We start from the raw sequence: 23,968 nt of genomic DNA on the forward strand, positions 1-23,968 counted from the left end.
TTACTCTATGCAATCGATCGCAGTTAAATTATTATATTATAAAAATTAATTATTATAAAAAAATATAAACAGAAAAAAATCACATATTACATGTAAGAGATTCAAGTTAAATTTAATATATTCATAATTGTAACTTTAATTTATGGTAGCAATATAATTTTTGTACAACTTATGATTATTAAACAACATACATGCAAAACAAAAAAGTTACATCAAAAACACCGAAAATATATAATGGTGTTTACCTTAAATAACTTAATTAGTGTGTCATGTTCTATGTATAGTACGTGTGCGTATATATAGTGTATGTGCGGAACTGAGCGTATATCAGTCTATCACTGGGCACGAGAGAGAAATAAAAACTTATCTCTACTCTAGTATATTATAATAGTATTATTTGCATCGTGTTCACAGCATTTCTACTTTCTTCTTTAATAACATGTTACTTTTAATACTTTTAATTTTAACTTTATATTTGATTATACAACATCATTGGAATAATATGTCACTCTACAAAAATATTAGATAAAAAGAACTTTGAACTTGAAAAAAATTATAGTTTAATATCAATAGCTAGATACACCATCGTATTTCAGTGAAATGATAGGATGACATCGACAGTACTTGACATCCTATAATTTTATATTTTATGCTGCGATCTGTGCTAACCATCAAAGAATCAATAGTATGTGTGACATGCATCATTATATTTGCGGTCTCTTGGCGAAGAACTGAGACAAATAAAAATGCTATCAAATTTTCTGAGAGAATACAACATGAGTCGGATATTTCTGTCAAATATAGGTTGTTGGCCATTCCAAAGTAAACTCGTGAGAAATTCTTTGTGGACTTTTTGCTTTCTGCTCGAAATAAGTTACTGTCCGTTCGAGGTATTGCATAAATTTTAGTTCGAGGTATTGATAAATTTTAGTTTCACAAATTACGTTTGACAAGTGTTTATAAATTTTCACTTCACTGTTACTTATTATTTTATATATATATATATATATATATATATATATATATATATATAAAATTTTGTTGTATGCTAAAGTAACACTTGAGTGTTTAACATAATAATTATTAACTAATAAAACAAAAATGTGCAACATATTTTATATTTTAATTTAATGTTACATATAGATATTATTATTATATGATCATTGGAACGATGCGCGAATGATTTTTGAAGCTGGTTATCAAATTGCTATCATAACTTCATTCATTTTAAGACAGGCAAATCAATTTTGGAATTACGACAAAGTACGGAATTAAAATATATTATTATATTTTTTTTAAATTATGTTTACTTCGGAAAAAAAATTTTAGGTGTTGCTGCACATTGAATCATTTCCAAATTTATCAGTTTCGACAGCTGTATAAAACAATTGATGAGCATTGGGATATATTTACTAATGATATAGAAATTCAAATTTTGAAAGACTATTCTTCGCTGTCGCGAAAATTTACAAAATATTACTCGAGTGAGTAATATACTAAAGAAATTTCATAAACTTGTAAGTCGAGATTAAGTTATACACTGTCCTTTTTATATTCAAATTTATTATATTACACAAATTGGAAATTAATTAAAACTTTCGTTAACGCAAATTAGATAAATCGACTGTTATAGTTCTAGGATAGTTTATAAATTTATATTACTAAAAAAAATAATACAAATTTTTCTCATGATATTACAGCATCAATATATCTCATGTGTACGGTATACATAATAATACCGTTAGTACCGCCACTCTTGGATATCGTAATACCTCTTAATGAATCACGTTCACGATTTTTCATGATGGAAGTTGAATTCAGAATAGATAAAAATGAGAATTTTTTACTAATTTATTGTTACACTACCGCTGTTATTATGGTGGGTATGAGCATTATGGTGGGTACCGATGGAATGCATGCCATATGCACTGCTCACGTGTGCAGCTTATTTGCGGCAATCAGGTAGATACATGATGTGATGATAATTTCAATGCACAGACATATACAGCAAGACACACCTACATACAAACAAAAATATTATTACTATAATTAATATAAAATCATGTCATTCATTTTATTTTTATTTTTTATAGCTGCATATGTATTACGTATGATATAAAATTTATTTAGTTTTTATAATGTATATAACATTCATGATTTGTAGTGAGCAAATCGAAAATATATTTTTAAAAGCAAATAACAACAAAAATATTGGCAAGCATCATGTAAATGCGGAACTTGATTTATTAAATGAAGAAATAATATATCGTGAATATATAGTATATTTAAAGAAACATCAGCTCGCTATAGAGTAAGCACCTTTTCTCAATTTATTTTTTAACTGTTTCTATATACATAAAATCAATATAATATATTAATATACTGTTTTGTGTGTGTGTGTGTGTGTGTGTGTGTGTGTGTGTGTGTGTATATGCAAAAACGCAATTTGTCAATATTATTTTCGTAGATTTGTAAACATATTAGAATCTTCATACCAAGAACTTTCATTGTTTATATTACTATTAATCATTGGAGCTTTAAGTTTAGTAGGAATTCGGGTAAGCATTAAATAATTATCTAAAATATTCCTATAATAGAAAGAATATATATATATATATATATATAATATAATATAAAAAATATAATAATTACTAATATAAAATTTAATTTGTAAGATTAATATTTTTTTTATATAAACTAAAATTAAATAATCAATTATATTTAATATAATTTTATATTATATTTAATATAATTTTATATTATATTTAATATAATATTTAAATTACATTTTAGATGATGGTTATGTTATTTTTTTATATAATCTGTCTCTGCATTATATCAGTTAAAAGAATCTCTATAATCTCTAAAATTCATTTTATAAATTTATTTAATTTTTGAGCTTTCTGATTAATGACTTTGATGATTGATAATAACATTTGATATAATTAATATTTTACTATTTAAATTTATATTAATATTTTCATTGTTTAAATAATATTTTCAACTTGTTATAGATTATTTATGCATTAGAACTACGAGAAACGATAAAATTCATATTTGTAGTTATAGGATTATTGATAACTTTGATGATTATATGCTATTCCGGTCAGAAAATAATGGACGAAAGTCAGGATATATTTTATCGAGCGTAATAAATATTTTATATCTAAATACATTAGTACACATAAAATTTATTTTGTAACAAAATCATATATCATAATCTTCTGTAGCTATAAAATTTTTTAAACTGTAAAAGCTGTAAAATTTTATGCAAATTTCATATAAAATGATTTTTATAACTTATAAATTACAAATGTAACTAATTTAGAAATTATTAATAATTTAACTACTCTAAATCTTGCAAATTATTTTTTATTTATCTCTTGCATGTCATGATATGATAAACTTAATTTTTTATTTAAACCTAATCGTCATTTTTATTATCTTTAAAAAAATAATAAAAATTAATAATTTTATATTTAATATTTTATTACATTTGTAATTTATAAGTTATTAAAGTTATTAAAAACTTAAAGTTATTAAAGGTATTAAAGTTATTAAAAACTTTTATAGTTTAAAAAATTTTATAGCTACAGAAGATTATGATATATGATTTTGTTACAAAATAAATTTTATGTGTACTAATGTAAACTATATATATATATATACTTACAGATACGCGGCAGAATGGTACAATTTCTCACCTAGAATAAAATCTTTAATGATAATTACTCTTTATAGAACTAATGTACCGTGCGGATTAAAGGCAGGTAATATGGTTCCATTATCCATCGCTACTTACGCGTCGGTAAGTAAAATACAAAATTGCATAAAGCCAATTATTTTTCATAATAATAATATTATATTTATCTATAAAATGATTTACATATTTGATCGCTTCAAGGTAGTAAAAATGGCCATGTCCTATTTTACAGCGTTTTTATCTCTCCAAGAGTGATTATTTAAATTTTCTTAGTTATTTATTAGTATAGATTATATATATATATATATATATATATATATATTTATTAGTACTTAATATCAATGTTAATCAATTATAATTAAAAGATTCTCTATGCTATTTATCTCACATTAAAATTATATATTTAGTTATTAAATTCTTTTCTTATAATTTTAAATTTAAAAATTTATTTACATTTCATACATTATGTGTTTTATAGAAAGTTAGCAATCCTGTACTTCAATAAATATTTGTATTATTTATGTATAATGTTCAATAAATATTTGTATTATTTATGTATAATGTTGTATAATTTATATTGTACTAAGTAATTAAATAAAATATGAATTTTATCTGCTAAAAATATAAATATTCTGAAAATATCTTGAAACATATCATTATAATTTTAATTTAACTATTATTAAGTCATATACATATATCTTTTTATTAATTCTAAAAATTTTTACAATTTATCTTTTCTTGCAAATTGTTTCTTCTTGAGATTAGTACGATTAGGACTTTTATTTTATCATACTTTATTTGATCATGCAACATCGTTACATACAATATGTCACTCGCAAAAATGTCAGATAAAATACTTTGAACTTGAAAAAATTAATAATTTACTCTTGATAGTTAGATACACTCGTACTACGACGAAATAATAGGATGACATAGATGGTTCTTGACATCCTATGATTATTCTATCCTATATATTTTATACCGCAATTTGTAACCATTAAAGAATCGATAGTATGAATGGCATCATTATATTGCGGTTTCTCTACGAAGAATTAAGACGAATAAAAATGCTATCAAATTTTTTGAGAGAATATAACATCAATCGAGTATTTCTGTCGATCACAGGTTGTTGGCCGTTTCAAAATAAGCTCGTGAGAAATTCGTTACGGACTTTATGTTTTCTGCTTGAAATAAGTTACTGTCCGTTCGAGGTATTGCATTGATAAATTGTAGTTTTATAAATTATGTTTGACAAGTGTTTATAAATTTTCATTCCACTGTTACTTGTCATTTTATATATATATATATATATATGCTAAAGTAACACTTGAGTGTTTAATCTAACAATTGTTAACTAATAAAACAAAAATGTGTAACATACTTTATATTTTAATTTAATGTTACATATAGGTATTATTATTATATGATCATTGGAACGATGCACAAATGATTTTTGAAGCTGGTTATCAAATTGCTATCATGACTTCATTCATTTTAAGACAGGCAAATCAATTTTGGAATTACGACAAAGTACGAAATTAAAATATGTTATTATATTTTTTTAAATTATGTTTACTTCGGAAAAAAAATTTTAGGTGTTGCTGCACATTGAATCATTTTCAAATTTATCAGCTTCGACATCTGTATAAAACAATTGATGAGCATTGGGATATATTTACTAATGATATAGAAATTCAAATTTTGAAAGACTATTCTTCGCTGTCGCGAAAATTTACAAAATATTACTCGAGTGAGTAATATAATAAAAAATTTTATAAACTTGTAAGTCGAGATTAAGTTATACATTATCCTTTTTATATTCAATTTATTATATTATGAAAGAAAATTGAAATTTAATAATTTTTATTAATGAAAAATAGACGAATCGAATGCTATAATTTTAAAATAATCTATAAATTTATATTACGATAGAAATAATATAATATAATATAATTCTCATACTATTACAGCAATAGTATATCTCATGTGTTTGATATGTATGACTATACCATTAGCACCGCCGCTCCTAGATATTGTAATGCCTCTTAACGAATCACGTTCGCGATTTTTCGTAGTTGAAGTTGAATTCAGAATGGATAAAAATGAGAATTTTGTACTAATTTATTGTTATACCACCGTTACAATGATGGTGGGTATAAATATCATGGTGGGTGTTGATGCAATGCACGTTATGTGCACTATTCACGCATGCAGTTTATTTGCGGCTGTCAGGTAAGCACATGATACAATGATAATTTTAATACACAAATAGAATATATAAATATAATAATAATATTATATTTATTTTAAAACCTTCATTTCATTTTTATTTTGTATAAATGTATAATATATTATACATTATATATTATATATTACATAAAATTTATTTAGCTCTTATAACATATCATAAAATTCATGATTTGCAGTAAGCAACTTGAAAATATGTTTTTAAAAGCGGATAACAGCAAAAACATCAGCAAACCGAAGCATTACATAAATACGGAATTTGATTCGTTAAGCGAGGAAATAGTATATCGTGAATATATAGTATGTTTAAAGAAACATCAGCTTGCTATAGAGTAAGCAGCATTTCTCAATTAATTTTTAACTACTTTTGTATAAAATAGATATAATATAATATTGTTGCTTATATGTAAAAATATAATTTGTAAACATTATTTCTATTCCATAGATTTGTAAATGTATTAGAGTCTTCATATCAAGGGTTTTCATTACTTATATTATTATTAATTATCGGAGCTTTAAGTTTAATAGGAATTCGGGTACGCATTAAATAGTAATCTAAGATGTTTCTGTAATAGGAAGAATATATGTATGTACATATATAATTAATTTACAAAAATTATAAAATATATAATTTTCATTTTAAGATTAATATTTTTTTATGTCAACTAAGAAACAACTAAATTACATTTCCAATATGATACTTTCTATGTAATCTGTATTATATTATGTATAGTTTATATATCTGTATTATATTATGTATGATTATATATTACTTTCTATGTATTCTATACTACATTAGTTACAAGAATCTCTAAAATTTGTATTTATAACTTTTGGAATATTAATGACTTTAATGATTGATAATAACATTTTGTATAACTATATAATATTTTTAATTTGTTATAGATCATTTATGTATTAGATCAATTGCAGGAAGCGATAAAATTAATATTTATACTTATAGGAATATTGCTAACTTTGACGATTATATCCTATTCTGGTCAGAGAATAATGGACGAAAGTCAGGATATATTTTATCGAGCGTAAAATAGTTATTTTATATCTAACTATATATATTGGCACATGAAAAATTATTTTAGTGCAAAAGCATATTTTGTTATGTGTAAAATTTCTTAAACGTAAAACATCAGAAAAATTTCATTTAAGTTATCTTTAATGTTATAAAATGCAACTAAATCAGAAATTATTAATAATTTAATTACTTAAAATTTTGCAAATTATTTTTTAATTATCTCGTGCATGCCACAATATGATAAACTTCATTTTTTTATTTACTAAACATATAACTATCCTTAAAGAGATAATAAAAATTAAGAATTATATATTTACAGATATGCGGCCGAATGGTACAATTTCTCACCTAGATTAAAATCTTTAATGATAATAACTCTTTACAGAAGTAATGTGCCATGCGGATTAAAGGCAGGTAATATGATTCCATTATCCATCGCTACTTACGCGTCGGTAAGTAAAACACAAAATTGCATAAAGTCAATTATTTTTCGTAATAATAATGTTATATTTGCCTATAAAATGATTTACATATTTGATCGCTTTAAGGTAATAAAAATGGCCATGTCCTATTTTACAGCGTTTTTATCTCTCCAAGAGTGATTATTTAAATTTTCTTAGTTATTTATTAGTATACTTAATATCAATGTTAGTCAATTATAATTAAAAGATTTTTTATGTTATTTATCTCACATTAAAATTATATGTTTAATTATTCAATTCTTTTCTTATAATTTTAAATTTAAAAACTTATTTACATTATATACATTATGTGTTTTATAGAAAGTTAGCAATCATGTACCAATAAATATTTGTATTATTGATGTATAATGTTGATATGATTCATATTGTATCGAGTAGTTAAATAAAATATTAATTTTATCTGCTAAAAATATAAATATTCTTAAAACATCTTGAAACATATCATTATAATTTTAATTTAATTGCTATTGAGTCATACATATACATATATCTCTTTATTAATTCTAAAAATTTTTACAATTCATCTTTTTAGTTCCTTACAAATTGTCACTTCTTGAAATTAATACGGACTTTTACTTTATCATATTATTTGATCTAATTTTTGATATGTCCAGAATCAACTTCGTTCGAAAACTTTAAAACTAATTATTACTAGTACATGTTTCCATTGTTACTATTGTGTTACTTTTAACTTTTTATTTTTGATCATGCAACATCGTTACACAATATGTCACTCTGCAAAAATGTCAGATGAAGTATTTTGAACTTGGAAAAATTTTCTCTCGATAGCTAGATACACTCGTACTGCGACGAAATAATAGGATGACATAGACGATTCTTGACATCCTATGATTTTATATTTTATACCGCAATTTGTAAGCACTAAAGAATCGATAGTATGTATGGCATCATTATATTGCGAATTCTCTACGAAGAATTCAGACGAATAAAAATGCTATCAAATTTTCTGAGAGAATATAACATCAATCGGGTATTTCTATCGATCATAGGTTGTTGGCCGTTTCAAAATAAGCTCGTGAGAAATTCGTTACGGACTTTATGTTTCCTGCTTGAAATAAGTTACTGTCCGTTCGAGGTATTGCATCGACACATTTCAGTTTCACAAATTATAATTAAGAAATGTTTATAAATTTTCATTTTACTATTTCTTATCGTTTAACATATATACATTATAATTTTGTTGTTGCACGCTAAAGTAGTACTTGAGTGCTTGATAATATATAATTATTAACTAATAGAACAGAAATATGTAATATATTTTATATATTGGGGGGAGGGATATTAATCCAATATTACATACAGATATTATTATTGTACGATCATTGGAACGATGGGCAAATGATTTTTGAAGGGTGTTATCAAATTGTCGTCTCAGCTTCATTCATTGTAAGACAGGTGAATGAATTTTGGAATTACGACAAAGTACGTTTTTGGAATTACCATGTGTTATTTTATTTTTTTAAATTATGTTTACCTCGGAAAAAAATATTTCAGTTATTACATGTTGAATCATTTTCAAATTTTGTCATCAGTTTCGGCAATTATATAAAACAATTGATGAGCATTGGGATATATTTACCAATGATATAGAAATTCGAATTTTGAAAGATTATTCTATGCTATCGCGAAAATTTACAAAGTATTATTCGAGTAAGTATATTTTGCTATATATTACCTTTTTTACAGTATTATTTGTAGTAATGGAATTATTCTATATTTGGAATGGAAATGGAATGTAATTAATTAAAATCTATATTCTGATAAATCAAGACTGAGAAAATGCAGATACTTATTATTTAAAAATAAAGAAAGAATAATATAAAAATAACTTTTTTATTATTATGATTAAAATAACTTTTTTATTATAAAGATGAATTTATCACAAACAATTCGAAAATGTAATGATGATTTTAGAATACTTTATAAGTTTTAATATTATTAAGAAAATAACATTAATTCTTTTTCTGATAATATTGCAGTGTTAATGTATATCATGATGTCGATATTTATAACAATACCATTAACACCCATGATCTTAGATATTATAGTTCCTCTAAATGAGTCACGTCCGCGATTTTTTGCGCTTGTAGTCGAATTTAGAGTGGATAAAGATGAATATTTTCTACCAATTTTTTTCTACACTACTACAATAATCGTAGTGGGTACAAACGTTACAATGGCCATTGATGCAATGCACATCGCGTGTACCGCTCATGCTTGTAGTCTTTTTGCTGCTATCAGGTAAATATATCGCAAATGCGATAATAATTTCAACTTTTGTGTATAATAATCACATAATAATGTTATTATTATTGTTATAGATTAAGATAGTTATATATTTTTTCTATAAGTTTAAGATAGTATACAGAGTGTCTCGAGTTTAAATATCAAAACTTCGGGAGTAGCCAAATATCATCAAAACAATGTCTGGCTGCAATACAAGCTGTCAGTGCTAGATGCTTACATTGTTGCAAAAAGCCAATATTTACATTAAGGAAGTGACAACGTAAATAAATCACTGTGAATGAATAAATCAGTTTAAAAATAAAAACTACACTACTTTGTTTTTTTTTTGCGATTTTGTCCAAAACGAAACAAAAATAAGCAAATCTCTAAAGAATTTTTTTTTCTTTTTTTATCGATATCCTTTTTATCGATATTTTTATCCACACTCTTGACATTTAAATTTGGAACACCCTGTATATCTTTTGGTTCTTATAAGGTGATGTAAAATTCACATTTCGCAGTAAGCAAGTTGAAAACATAATTCCGAAAACAAATAACAGCGAAATAAGTGAACATAAATGTTGCATAGATCTTGACTCGTCAAATGAGAAAAAGATATATCAGGAATACATAATATGTTTAAAAAAACATCAGCTTGCGATAGAGTAAGCAGCTTTTTTCAAATAATTTTTTAATTGTTTCTCATGTTTCTTCATGTTTATATAATTATAATCTAATAATTAATATAATATTATTGTTTCTATCTTTCTTTTCTTAGAAATTAACTTTGTTCATATTATTTCTGTTTCATAGATTTGTTGATGTATTAGATTCATCATATCAAGGGATTTCATTAGTTATGTTAATATTGGTTATTGGAACTATAAGTTTGATTGGAATTCGTGTAAGTATTTTCAATGGCTATGCGTATAAGACATCTCATTAATAGATAATATAAATGTAAAATCGTACAATATAATAAAAATTGTAATAAAACCAGATTTTTATATTTCCTTTATTTATTGAAATCAAAATAGTTTACCTATCCTTGCTTTCTTTTTGATCTTCTGATTTTTTAATACTTGATGTAACAGTAAAAATCTGGTAAATCTAATATAAAGAATATCTGATTTGTGTAAGGAGAATGTATGTATTGACTATATAATTCCTCTGATGTTAATAAAAGAGATTAATTATTTTTTAAAATTATTTTTAATATATAATTTTAATGTAATTATATATATATATATATATATATATATATATACACACATAAATTATATATACACATAACATATAATAATTTTTATATGCGTTGAAAATTAACATGTTTCATCTTAAACAAAATTATTTTCTAGATAATTAGGTTATATTTTTCGGTTATAGATTGTCAATGTATTAGATCAACTGAGTGAATTGACAAGATCCCTATTTATCTTGACGGGTTCGTTTGTGACTCTAATGATTATATGTTACTCCGGTCAGAAATTAATGGATGAAAGTCAAAATATATTTTATCGAGCGTAATTATTTCATATCTTACATACATATTAGTGCATAAAGATTTTCTTGAAATGGAATAATAATGATAATTATACTATAGGGACGCATATGATTTCATAGATTTATTTCGATATAAGATTTTTTCAATAAAACATAATTTAAAAAATATAATTAATATGTTAACATTTTAACAATTACCACAATTATTATAATAAATTATCTTATATAGTTTTCCATTGCATTATTTATATTAATTTCGCGTTGCAAAAAATTATATTTTACATTCTCTCTAGATATATAATTTTTCTCAAAAGTATAATTAAAGTTATAAATTAAGGAATAATTATATTTATATTTGTAGATACGCGGCAGAATGGTACAACTTCTCGCCTAGATTAAAATCTCTATTAATCATAATGCTTTATAAAACTAATACACCTTGCGGATTGAAGGCAGGTAATATGATTCCATTATCCATAGCAACCTATGCAACGGTAAGTGCGATGAGGTTACAAATTTATTTGTTATTTATTTTACTTAATTTTATAACAGCATTATGTGTATATATATATAGCATTGTATATCAAATATATTTCATATTTTTTATTTGGTTAAAGGTATTACGAACGGCCATGTCTTACTTCACGGCGTTCTTATCATTACAAGACTGATAATTGAGTATTTAATTAATATTTCATCAATATATGTGCATTTAATTCCATTATTAATAAATTGTAGTAGAGAAACTTATGATATTACTAAGTAACGCAATTATGGCTTTATTCACTCAATCATTTTAAACTTTTTTTTATACAATTTTTACCTAAAACTAGACATTTTATTATATACGTTCATGCTTTAATTATGTTATGCACACATAATACGATATAATTATATACACAAATTATATACACAAATAAAAAATAAATTGTGCCGTAAATTTTAAAAATATAAAATATTTCACACATTATTGTAGTTTTATAAAATATCTTTTTTTTATTAGTTTTAGAAATATTTAAAATCAATATCCTTTTATTTACATTTTATCACAATTCTTCTTTTTTTTCCTCATATTATTTTACTTTGTTTTTATTTATTAATTTTATAAATATACTTATTCTATATATTCTAGCAAGAAAATCAATAAAGAAAGCATCTATCGGTAAAATTAACAAAAAGATTAGCACATTACACTGTTCTTATTGTCGCCGTTAATTTTCTACTATATCACGCTTTGCTATTTTGTATTTTAAAACATCCTATAACAATTCTCGAAATGAAAACATAATACTTTGAAATTGATAGGCAGACATGTTCGGAAAATAATAAATTACTACTGACAGTCTGCTGCTTGACATCCTATAATTTTGTATTTTGCATTTTGATGAGCTGCACCTGTTAAAGAATCGATAACATATGCGACATGTGTTATTACGTTGCAATCTTTTGGCAGGGAGAAAGGAATAATCATGTTAGAAAATTTTTTGCGAGAGTACAACGTCAATCGAATATTTTTATCGAATATAGGTCTTTGGCCATTTCAAAATAGACTGACGAGAAATTTGTTATGGACTTTCTGTTTTTTACTCGAAATAAGTTACTGTCCGTTCGAGGTATTCATCGACAAAAAAAAATCCGTGATTAGCATTTTTATTGTCTCTATTGTATTAACAATTGTTATTATATGATAAGTTATAACATTGTGCTTGTGTCAGATCGAGCATCTGAAATAGATTATATATTTCGAAAGTGTACTCAACAATTAAAAATTAAAAATGAAAATATGTTAGTTTATTCTGCACGTAATTAATTGTATAACAATTACATTAATATATGTATTTAGAATCTTTATTTTACAAGTGATAACGCAAGATTATATGCAGATATTACTATTGTATGATCACTGGGATAATACGCAAACAATTTTTGAAGGTTTGTACCAAATGGTTCTATCCGCCTCTTTCCTTGTGAGAATAATAAATGAATTTTGGAATCGTGATAAGGTACATTTTTCAAAAATAATAGTGAGTCTTTTTTTTTAATTACGGTTATCTTTATAAAACAATTTCACATTTAATATATTTAATTTTGTTTTCGCATTTATTGTTGATCGTCAGATACGACGATTATATCAAACTATTGATGAACATTGGAATATGTTTACGAATGACGTCGAAGTGCGAATTTTAAAAGATTATTCTACGCTGTCGCGAAAGTTTACGAAATATTATGCGAGTGAGTATTGTCCTCATCACAATAATATCTTTATAAACGCATATTACATTATTAATTGCATTAATAATAAGTTTCGTAGCTTATTGTTAATAAGAATGAAATTAATTTGTTCAAATATATTTAACATTGAAAATTACTATGCTGTAAAAGACAAAAAATTGTCGAATAAAATTTTCAATAATAGTGGATTTCTTATAAATAAATTCGATACCTATAAGTATAAGGCATTCCATTAATTTACATTATTAAAGAAATAACATAATTATTTTGTGATATTACAGTGCTAATGTATGTCATGATGTCAGGATTTATAGTGATACCATTAACACCAGCATTTCTAGACGTAATAATGCCCGTTAACGAATCAAGACCACGATTCCTCGCGATTGAGGTTGAATTCAGAGTAAATAAAGATGAGTACTTTCTATTAATTTTTTGTTATACTACAGCCATATGCGTGGTGGGTATAAGTATCATGGTGAGTGTTGATGCGATGCATATCACATGCACTGCACATGCATGCAGTTTATTTGCGGTTGTCAGGTAGGTGTCACAACAAAATCATTTCCATGCATTTAATGCATGTATAATAATAATTAAACAATAATAATGTTATTATTATAAGATGTTAATTAAACATCGTAAATATAATATATACATTCTATATGACTCTCTCCTAAAAATAAAATTTATTAATTTTATAGTAAGCAAGTTGAAAATATAATTTCGAAAATAGATAACAATAATGAAAATGAATATAGATATCTCACTACGGAACTTAATCTGTCGAGTGAGGAAATGATATATCGTGAATATATAACATGTCTAAAAAAACATCAACTTGCTATAGAGTGAGCTTTTATCCAACTACTTATTAATTAATCTCTTTATACAAATGCACAATATTAATAATATTCCTATATTTTTTGAAGCCAGTTAATTAATGTTATTTCGATTTCATAGATTTGTTAACATATTGGAATCCTCTTATCAAGAGCTATCATTAGTTTTGCTAATATTGGTTATTGCAACTTTAAGTCTAATTGGAATTCGAGTAAGAATATAATAATTATATACATAAGATTCGCCATTTGTCCTTTTCCTTTAATTCCTCATTCTATTCTTTATTCTTATTTTAATTAATTTATTTTTATTTTATTTTATTTTATTTTATTTTATTAATGTATTGATTATTTTAATATATTGATCTAACCAAGTTGAAAGTAATAAATAAAAAAATTTAATTTCTATAATTAGATAATAATGTAACAATGAGAATGCGTTTTAATTTAAATTTAAATCATTTTTACAATGCCAATAAATACTTAGCTAAGCTATAATAATTTTAAATATATAAAATTTTATCAATTTTTACAGTAGTAAAATAGAATTCGTATTTTTCATATAAAGATATAATTATGTTCTAAATAAAATTATGTTATTTCTGATATGTTGCAGATCGTCTATGTGTTGAATCAATTGGAAGAAACTGCAAGATTTATGTTCATAATCATGGGAGCATTGATGACATTGATGATCGTGTGTTACTCTGGTCAGAGATTAATGGATGAAAGTCAGAATGTATTTTATCGAGCGTAATAAAAATTTTTTATTCTAATACATTGCGAGCATAAAGTTTCAATTACAACAAATTTTATGCTATAGACTATTTGCTATAAGAAATCTGTTAAACGCGCTACTTAATCCATTTAATCTAAAATAATTGTAACAAAGTACTTTTAAACGCAATTTCAAAAAGTAATTAATTAGAAATTATTAAACATTTAATTAATGCTTGCAAGTTATTTTACGACAAGTTTTCTCATATACATATGGATCACGCATGCAGCTAGATCTAATTTTCCACTTTATACATAATTTTATGCTTGCAGATATGCAGCAAAGTGGTACAATTTTTCACCTAGATTAAAATCTCTACTACTTATAACTCTTTATAGAAGTAATATACCGTGTGGATTAAAGGCAGGCAATATTGTTCCATTATCCATTGCAACTTATGCGACGGTAAGTATTGCAAAATTTTAAGTTTAATTTACTACTGGCTTTCTACATTATAACAATATATACAAAAAACATATATGTTTACAATTTAAGGTAGTACGAATGGGTATGTCTTATTTCACAGCGTTTTTATCACTTAAAGATAAGTGACTATCAATTTTTCCGTTAGTTCATCAGCAATATGTTTTCATTTTATCTCATTATCAATAAAAAATAATAAGAAAAATGTACGCCTTTGTTTATTCAATAATGCAATAATGCAGTTTATTATTTGAGTAGAAGTTTATTATTTGAATTATTATATAATTTTTAAATGTACATTATGACTTTAATTTATATCTTTGTTCAATTAATTATTATTTCCGCGCAGAATTTTTATAATAATTGTAATAATTTTTATAGTAATTTTTATAATAATAAATTTATTTAAAATATCTGTTATTTTATACAAGACTATGTATAAATAAACTTTTCATCGTTGTTGTATTCACTTGTTTATTTATATAATTCTTTTTTAGTTTTTGAATAAGGTTAATGCTAATAATGCTTTCATATATTAATTAACTTTTATATGCTAATTAAATAAAATATTCATATTATTAGTTGCAAAATTCAAAAGCACTTTTATCAAATATGATGTATTTAAAACATTCCGGTAAAAAATTTTTTATGGAAGAATATATGTAAATATATATAAAATATATAATTATATGCAAAATATATGTTCATATTAGTTTCTTTGCTTTATAAAATTTTTGTTTGATATCAATAAAATAATAATGAAAAGATATAATAATAATAAATAATATAATAATAATAAAAAATAATTTAAAAAAATAATTTCCGTATTATTTCTTTTATAAAAAATTAAGTTTGAAGATATGAAAAAGAATTATATAATTAGAGTAGGAAAAATTACTTTTGATAAGGAGTTACTTTTAAAAAATAACTCATTGCCGTTCTTCGTTATCAAATAAGAAAAATATAATTAGTTATTGTTACTAGTTACTGATTCTGAATAGTAACTCATTATCATTATCGTTACTTAAAAAAAGAACGATAAGTTACTTTCTCCGTTACTTTTTTAAAACTATTTTTACTAAAACGAGATCAGATTAAATAAAAAAATTAATTATTTTTATATTTTTCATTAATCAGTGTAAAAACAATAAAACTTTCTAAAATTTGCAAGAATAAAAATTTGCTACAAAAAATTTAAGGAGATTTTAAAATACTCAAAATGCAAATATAAAAGATGTGGTTTTCATTAAATTCATAAACACTGCAAATTTACATTTTTTTATGGTTAATTCTCTATTTACAAATTTTTAAAAGGCTTTTATAAAAATCTGTGATTCTTGTGATTGGTTTATGACTAACTATTCTTAAAACTATTCTTAAAATGACTGCTATTCTTTTTAAATACAACAGACTATCGATCGAAGACTGAACATCGAATATATAAAAATATGTCATAAATATACTCAAAATAACGATAAAAGTAACGATGAACTGTTACCGATTAAATGAAAAAAATGTAACTACGTTACTGTTACAATACTAAAAAAAAGAGTAACGCCGTTACCAAAAAATCTAATCCGTTACGAAAAAAAAATAATTATGACGGTAACGACGTTACAAATAACGCGTTACTTCCCCATTCTGTATATAATCATATACATATATTTTTCATCATAAATAGATATATGTAGTTATATATGAGCAATTTTCTCTTTATAATCCATGATTTTTTAGGAAAATCGAAATGAATCAAATAAAAAGTTTAATCTTAAACTTTAAGAAAAAAGAAACGCGATCTTCTACAATGTTTCTGATTCGATTCTAAACAGAAAATTTATATTTGAATGAAAATAGATTTTCTAATTAGAATCGCAGTATGACAGACCTATTTGAACATTCCTGATTTGAATCTATGCTGTAGCTGAGAAGATTTTAAGAAATTTCTATACGGATATTTATATATTTCTTTATATAAAAAATTTTTTATCGGGGTGCATTATAGTGATTCATGATTGTAATAGCCCTTTCTCACATAGCAAGAAAACGCAAATATAAAATAAAAAGAAAAACTCACGTCTCTCTGCAATCTTCTCTCAGTTCATTTTTTTCTTCTTCTCTTCCCTTTCTCCAAATGACACGTTTACCTTAAATGCAAAAAATATGCGAGAAAAATGCGCTAAATAACGCATAAAAAGAGATGAATTTCAAAACAAACAGTATTTTATTCAGAGTTCTGTTATTTCTCGATATCTTTCAATCTTCTTTTTCTTCATCGCGACTCCGCATCCCGAACGTGCGTTTGCTTCGCGTTGAAACTCTGAAATGTGTAAAAAGCGCGGGGGAAGAAACGTGGAGCAAAAGCGATCGAGGGGAGAAAAGATTGAGTCGCGCTGGTCGCGCATGCGCGCGCATCGTTCATGGCGGCCGCGAGTCGTGGGTCCGTTCGTGTGTGCGTACGGGCGACAGCGGTCCCTCGGCCGATCCTGCGAGTCCTCGTCGCGGCGATCCGCGTTCGCGAGAGCACGGCAAACCGCGAGCACGACGGCAAGGGTCGAGCTCGGCTTTCGTTGAGAACGTACGGCAATCAACCGGCAAGACGAAGCTCAAAATGCCACTGGTAAGTTTTCTCTCTGTCTTTCCTCCACTCTGTTTCTCTCTCTCTCTCTCTCTCTCTCTCTCTCTCTCTCTCGTTCGGAATGTTTCTTCCTGACTGTCATCCCCTCGATCGCAAGAGACGTTTCGCCTAATCGCCTCTCGTGATCTTTCGAAAATCTGTCTTTTGTATCTCGATCTTCGAGACGAAATGCAACAGTGACTGCAAAACGTAACGAGGATGCGGCTGTCCGTTCTCGCGATTTCCGAGGTGAGAGCTGAGTGCGGTTTTTGTGGTTAGCTCCAAGTATACAAGAGAGATATCCGAAGGGAATGGGAGCTCTTGCGAGGTAGATCGGGGATCGAAACGTCGATATTGAGTCTCATTCCGTGCGCGACAGGTTTAAAGAATCTGGGAATGTAGATTCAAAGGGATCAATAATAACAAGAAAGTATGTCAACGTATTGCAAGTTGATGCTAATGGCAAATATAGCTGTTTCCAATATCAACGGCGATACTTATCGGCGCGAGTTAACGTGGAAATATATTGTTTGAAAAAAAAAAAAAAACAGGTGAACTTGGAACTTTATAGATTCAAAGGTGGTTATGCGACGTTACGTTTTATTTTATAGAGCTCAAGTTCGAAGAAGTCATTATGCGTACTGCCTGAAGAGATTGTTCACGAAACAAAAGTACGTTATTGTACAAAAGTCTGATATTAATATTATCAGTATCAACAATAATATATCATGTTGATACTGATAACATTTTATAATATTATAAATTTTATAATATTAATTTGTTAATATGAAATCTTATATCATATATATATATATATATGTATATATATGTGTATGTGTGTGTATCCAGGAGAAATCAAGTTGTAGATTATATTGATATAAAGAATATGGGATAAGATTTGATATCATAATATAGATGGCATTGCCATATCTTTTCAGGGTAATCATGCTGCCCTCACACCGCTGGAAGACATGTCCGCGGGACGAGGGCAGGCAGGTGGAGGGCCTCCTCAGAATTGTCAGAAAGTTTTTATACAGCGTGACTACAGTGAAGGTACTATGGTCAAGTTCCAAACACGGTTTCCCACAGAACTGGAAAGTAGAGTAAGTATCACAGTCGAGAAATTCTAATCTGTATTGCAAATCAGACTGCTTTCCGAAAGTCAAGTGATGAAAAATATCACAATGTACTTTTTCTGATTTAGCTAGACCGACAGTTGTTCGAATATACGATCAATCAGTTGAATAATTATTTTGCCGAGGCGGAGCGTGCCAGTTGTTCCACATACTGCGAGAGCTGCCTATACTGTCTCACAGGTTATCTGATAAGTATATGTACCGAAACGCACTACGAAAAGTGTCTGCGCAAGGTCGCCAAGTTCGTCAGCGAGCAAAACGATCGAGTGTATAAGCCGCGCGGCCTTCTGCTGACGGATCCAACGACCCGAGGGCTCAGGCTAATAGAGATCTCGGTACTAGATAGACCTGCGTCGTGACTGCATATTAACCGATCCAGGGAGTTCTTCATGTGACCCTCCGCGCACCAATCTGGACATTACCTTGCCAGAATCACAGATATGCATGCGCTCGTGAATGCTTTTCGGCATAATTACGGGGCGTACCGGCTGGTTTGAATCTTTTACAAGATGTAAGAATTTTACAAGACTTGAAAGTCTTTCGTCAACGATGACATCTTGTGGGCCGCAAATCGCTTAGGTGTATCTTGCATGATTAATCTTGCCGAACATGTGCGCAAAGAATCGAAACTCTATTGTCGTCGGGTCGTGCCTCGTACTTAGTCCTAAAAAATAAATGTAAAATAAAGATCGATGATAGATAGATTTAAAATAAGCGTGTGAAAACTTGCGGAAAATGGGAATACATATGTGGGAATAGATGCGATTGTAATTCGTGGAAATTTTGTCGTAGATTTATCTCAATTTAAATGTAACACAGAACAAACTTATACAAGGTCGGCCTAATCGCGACAAGAGAGTCTCGCTTTCATTCGCGTTCGTGTCTTATCCTAAATGGCAGCTGCTGTGTTCTTGAGGGAGGGCGTGCATTGAAGCGCATAGATAACGAAGCCGTGGCACTTCTATAAGTTCAAGTTTTCTATATGCGTACACAGAACATATAACATACGAAAGTATATGAAGTATACATGACGAATCAGGGTGTAAAAGAAAAGCGTAACTTCATATTCGTATGTATTGTCAAACAATGCGAATTGGTTTATCGTCAGCTGCCACATTGATTCGTCGTGTATATGATGGGGTCTACATATTTTTTTACTGTTCATTTATGACTTTATCGTATCATCTGCATTTAATTAATGAGATGTGAATGAAATGCGTGTCCGCGTGAATTATCCTAGCAAAGAGATGGCATTCGATGTTAGCGTATTTTGTTCAGGTTCCGCCGAGCTCGAGAATCTCGATTACGAGCGAGTCTCGTTTTCGAATTATTCTTCGAATTCTTCTCATCTTCCGCGATGTATCTTCCATTACGTTCATGTATCCTCGCCGTAAAAGCGTAAACTTCTCTCGCATACGTATGTATATCAAGTGAAGTGTTTAGTTCATTGTGCATGTGGATGCCTCTCGATAGCGAAGACGGTAGATTCGATCGAAATTATCGGCACAAACACTTGTCGCGCCGTAAAGAAACCCGTGGATTGGCTAAAAAAGGAAAGAAGGAAGAGAAATTGTGTAAAAAGCGGTGATATAAAAATAGATTACATTACCAATCGATTGGCATTGTGATCAAGGATAGGCCAGGTCGTTTGCGATGCAGCGCAAAACTTCGTGCCGCCGCTTTAGTCCGCTCTCTCAATCGAAACTGGACACCTCTTGGTCGTCATTGCCACTGCAAGTTCTCGATATCGCGACGCTGGACACTTTCCATATTCCACTTCTGTTAATTAGTTGTAAATAATAATGATCTCAAACGATACAACGACGTAACACCATGTCTACTTTTACTTTCTCCTGCGCGCTTGGAGAGCCTAAAGTATTGTAACAAAACGTAAAACGCAACGCCAGGAGGAGTACATCTTTTCTGGCTTCGGCTACGATTGTTCTAACCGAGATGCATCGCGAACCTCGAACCGGTCTATTTTCTACTAGCTCGATTTCAAGTGTGACTGCATGTAAGAAACGATGCATGAAAATCCCACGTCCCCGGCAACGAAATTCGAGCTTGTCGAAATCCTTTATCAGTTGAAAGTCTCAATTTATGCGCGCTTGCCGCGGCATCGCGTACAACAGCGATCTCTCATTCTTGGTCACAATGCGCGCGGAGCCTGCCCGACGTTGTAATGCGACGTGTCTGTAGAACGGATCTTGCCAAATAAGCGTGTCACTGCCTCGGCGTACGATTTTCTAGTGCATCATGAATAGCGCAATATAAAAAAAAAAACGTACGGGCCGGAGATCGTCGAAGGGAGACGACCGAGGGACATCTCCGAAGAAGTTGAAATAGAGAAAAAGATGATATCGAAAGGAAACAACAAAACAGGAAAACAGGAAAGCAGTCTCCTGAGAAATTGCGGGAAGTTTCCCATTAACCAATTCTTTTGGACGTCGCAATATCACGTGTACTAGGCTCTGACTGCATGCGCGCGCGCATGTTTGCATATAATGTACATATAGCGGATTATAATCGTCGACACACACGAAGTTATAAGGAAAAAAGGCAGAAAAAAAGAAAAGAGGAATCGTTTGTTATATTTAATTTAATTTAGTAGGACCAATATTGGATTGATGATCCGTAATTGTAAAGGACACCATCGTGCGAATGTAATTTCTAAATGTTTTAATAATAAAAACGGCGTAAATATACATCCCGTTTTAAAGATCCATTTTCAATTCCTGTCGAGATAATATTTCTTCCTTTTTTTTTGCTCTTTTTATTTTGAAAGTCTCGTTAAGATTTTCTCAAACATTGCTTCTAGTGATAATAGATAATGCTACGAATAATAAATTTTAGAAACTATTGACTTGACTGATCAATGATGATGGTCACTGATGATTAATTAATCAAATGCATTTAACAATTTTTCTCCCTTTTTGATTTGAGCGATAGAGGAGTTAAATAAAGCTGCATCTAATCGAGATGACGTTATAAGATGATGGGATGGAATTTTAACGAAAAAAAAATGAGTGTACTAACGCCTCTCAGAAAATGAAGAGATTAGAGCAAGATAAATAATAAGCCATCTCGAAAGTTCGAGAATCGCAATATTGCGCCTCGATAATATTCGAATCATGACCAGTCACAAAATAATTGATTAAAATTATTACAATTTTGAATTTTATTTCACTTTGTTATAAAAAAAACATCTGTTTTAATTATATCATATAATAAATATATATATATATATATATATATTTATATTTATATATAATAAATAAATATAATAAATATATATATATATATATTTATATATATATATATATTTATATATATATATATATATATATATATACAAGATATAAATGAAAGATAAAAAATAGACTTGATTATTGTGAAGTTAGCTGCGCCGTCGCTTCGAAGCTTCGAGAATCGCAACGATGCATCTTCGATAGATTCGACATCGCGATTAGTTAGAAAAGCGCCATCGAAGTTATGAAGTCACATTCAAGTTGCTTTGCATTTGTTGTAATTGTTATCATCGTGCATTAATAATTATCAAGAGCGCTTCGTCGAGGATATTGATACCCGATATCAAAGCACAAAAGTGTACTTTGATATCAGGTATTAATATCGCGACTTCGGTTCCACGATAGTCGGGCGATCACTCGAAATCATCATATTCTTTATAATTTTTTTACCGCAGGATGAAATGCGATTGATTCATGATTGTCATCAGGTATCATGTATATGTATCAGAGTTGCGTTTACGTATAAAATATAAAAATAATTAGTTTATGTTACACAAACAATAATGTAAATTATAACTTATAGAAGATTTATATAATTTATATATAGTATATTTTATTTCGACAAATTTGTGTGTGTGTGTGTGTGTGTGTGTGTGTGTGTGTGTGTGTAAACATGTATAATAAATACATAGATATAAAATTAATTAGAAAATAAATTGATATTTTTATTTAAATTTGATATGACTAATATAATGGAAATGTAATATACCATTATTTATTTACTATAACTTTTTAATTTTTAAGACTTCTGACTATGATTGTCGCGGTCATATTATAACGTCAAATAATAAACGAGAAATGACACAGTGAAATTTATATTTTTAAATAAAAAATTTTGAATAAAATAACATTTAAAATGAAAATACTTATAAAAATGGACGACTATTATCTTTTTCTTTCTTGACAATCAATAAAAATAAAAGATATGTGAAATAAATCCTATTCAGGCAGAAAAACGCACAGTTTGACACGGTTTGTTAAAAGAAGTAAAAAATATGTTTTTACATATAAAATTCAAAGATAACTTTAATTGTTATCCATTTTTTCATAAATTATTTTAGTATAAGATTACACGATTAAGAACATAATAACGAAATGACATATAATACAAAATTTCATTGTTAGCACGTCACGTTTGTTACGTTTATCTTTTTGAGAAATAAAATTCCTTGTCGCTTATTCTTGTTTCCATCCATTTTTACGAGTGTTTTAAAGCAATCTTAAGTGTTGTTCTATCCAAATATCTCTTTATTTTTTGCACAAGAACGCAAGAAATCTCAATATGTCTTTTCTCGTTTATGACATCGTGATTTAACCAATATATGACCGCAATGATTAGTCAGAAGCATTAATATTATATATTTTTATTAATATACTAAAATATATTAACAATTTTAAATAATTTTAATTAGTTTTT

At 27.4% G+C, this 23,968-nt stretch overlaps 4 protein-coding genes and 1 long non-coding RNA gene across 10 annotated transcripts in view; 4 read left to right on the forward strand and 1 right to left on the reverse strand.

Moving 5' to 3' along the window:
* LOC148937991 (uncharacterized) overlaps positions 1-17,831 on the reverse strand; it is a 35,575-nt gene extending 17,744 nt beyond the window's left edge. For 3 of the 4 annotated variants that reach the window (XR_016138416.1, XR_016138417.1, XR_016138414.1), the window contains exon 1: positions 17,568-17,830. This is a non-coding gene — a long non-coding RNA (uncharacterized LOC148937991). Of the gene's footprint in view, positions 1-1,866; positions 2,019-17,567 lie in introns of all 4 variants that reach the window. The other variant, XR_016138418.1, reaches the window with a different exon arrangement.
* LOC148937994 (uncharacterized) lies at positions 747-4,158 on the forward strand. The gene is made up of 8 exons (XM_089073097.1): positions 747-890; positions 1,144-1,263; positions 1,367-1,484; positions 1,701-1,962; positions 2,165-2,311; positions 2,468-2,558; positions 3,015-3,148; positions 3,676-4,158. The coding sequence occupies exons 1-8, from the start codon at positions 747-749 to the stop codon at positions 3,956-3,958; spliced, it is 1,299 nt and encodes a 432-aa protein (XP_088929223.1). The 3' UTR covers positions 3,959-4,158.
* Positions 4,241-12,647, forward strand: LOC112553034 (uncharacterized). The gene is made up of 8 exons (XM_089073087.1): positions 4,241-8,561; positions 8,789-8,908; positions 9,019-9,136; positions 9,466-9,727; positions 10,234-10,377; positions 10,526-10,616; positions 11,099-11,235; positions 11,577-12,647. The coding sequence occupies exons 1-8, from the start codon at positions 8,364-8,366 to the stop codon at positions 11,884-11,886; spliced, it is 1,380 nt and encodes a 459-aa protein (XP_088929213.1). The 5' UTR covers positions 4,241-8,363; the 3' UTR covers positions 11,887-12,647.
* On the forward strand, positions 12,649-16,286 carry LOC112553032 (uncharacterized). The gene is made up of 8 exons (XM_089073080.1): positions 12,649-12,828; positions 13,099-13,218; positions 13,333-13,450; positions 13,732-13,993; positions 14,155-14,301; positions 14,414-14,504; positions 14,909-15,045; positions 15,343-16,286. The coding sequence occupies exons 1-8, from the start codon at positions 12,685-12,687 to the stop codon at positions 15,494-15,496; spliced, it is 1,173 nt and encodes a 390-aa protein (XP_088929206.1). The 5' UTR covers positions 12,649-12,684; the 3' UTR covers positions 15,497-16,286.
* A 58-nt stretch (positions 17,832-17,889) lies between the features above and the next one.
* On the forward strand, positions 17,890-21,948 carry LOC105433164 (golgin subfamily A member 7). 3 transcript variants are annotated; one of them, XM_089073061.1, is made up of 4 exons: positions 17,890-18,110; positions 18,719-18,778; positions 19,046-19,210; positions 19,312-21,948. In XM_089073061.1, exons 1-4 carry the CDS (start codon positions 18,102-18,104, stop codon positions 19,600-19,602), a joined length of 525 nt encoding a protein of 174 aa, XP_088929187.1. In that variant the 5' UTR covers positions 17,890-18,101; the 3' UTR covers positions 19,603-21,948. The 3 variants fall into 3 exon arrangements, with proteins under 3 accessions (XP_088929187.1, XP_088929183.1, XP_011646630.1); XM_011648328.3 differs by lacking the exon at positions 17,890-18,110 and adding an exon at positions 18,135-18,356; XM_089073057.1 differs by lacking the exon at positions 18,719-18,778 and having other exon boundaries at positions 17,965-18,110.
* Positions 21,949-23,968: the final 2,020 nt, after the last annotated feature.

Source organism: Pogonomyrmex barbatus, unplaced genomic scaffold, assembly GCF_055798465.1.
Source record: "Pogonomyrmex barbatus isolate J1 unplaced genomic scaffold, ASM5579846v1 scaffold1, whole genome shotgun sequence".
Classification (NCBI taxonomy): domain Eukaryota; kingdom Metazoa; phylum Arthropoda; class Insecta; order Hymenoptera; family Formicidae; genus Pogonomyrmex; species Pogonomyrmex barbatus.

What these genes read in the sequence shown, in the direction of transcription:
- LOC148937994 (XM_089073097.1), top strand. Translation starts at nt 747, where the DNA reads ATGCTATCAAATTTTCTGAGAGAATACAACATGAGTCGGATATTTCTG. An exon ending in AAACATCAGCTCGCTATAGA is followed by an intron (nt 2,312 to 2,467) that starts GTAAGCACCTTT and finishes TTATTTTCGTAG; the next exon opens with ATTTGTAAACATATTAGAAT. An exon ending in TAAGTTTAGTAGGAATTCGG is followed by an intron (nt 2,559 to 3,014) that starts GTAAGCATTAAA and finishes AACTTGTTATAG; the next exon opens with ATTATTTATGCATTAGAACT.
- LOC112553034 (XM_089073087.1), top strand. Translation starts at nt 8,364, where the DNA reads ATGTATGGCATCATTATATTGCGAATTCTCTACGAAGAATTCAGACGA. An exon ending in TAAGTTACTGTCCGTTCGAG is followed by an intron (nt 8,562 to 8,788) that starts GTATTGCATCGA and finishes TATTACATACAG; the next exon opens with ATATTATTATTGTACGATCA. An exon ending in AAACATCAGCTTGCGATAGA is followed by an intron (nt 10,378 to 10,525) that starts GTAAGCAGCTTT and finishes TCTGTTTCATAG; the next exon opens with ATTTGTTGATGTATTAGATT.
- LOC112553032 (XM_089073080.1), top strand. Translation starts at nt 12,685, where the DNA reads ATGTTAGAAAATTTTTTGCGAGAGTACAACGTCAATCGAATATTTTTA. An exon ending in AATTTTGGAATCGTGATAAG is followed by an intron (nt 13,219 to 13,332) that starts GTACATTTTTCA and finishes GTTGATCGTCAG; the next exon opens with ATACGACGATTATATCAAAC. An exon ending in CAGAATGTATTTTATCGAGC is followed by an intron (nt 15,046 to 15,342) that starts GTAATAAAAATT and finishes TTATGCTTGCAG; the next exon opens with ATATGCAGCAAAGTGGTACA.
- LOC105433164 (XM_011648328.3), top strand. Translation starts at nt 18,327, where the DNA reads ATGCGGCTGTCCGTTCTCGCGATTTCCGAG. An exon ending in CCGTTCTCGCGATTTCCGAG is followed by an intron (nt 18,357 to 18,718) that starts GTGAGAGCTGAG and finishes TTTATTTTATAG; the next exon opens with AGCTCAAGTTCGAAGAAGTC. An exon ending in AGATTGTTCACGAAACAAAA is followed by an intron (nt 18,779 to 19,045) that starts GTACGTTATTGT and finishes ATATCTTTTCAG; the next exon opens with GGTAATCATGCTGCCCTCAC.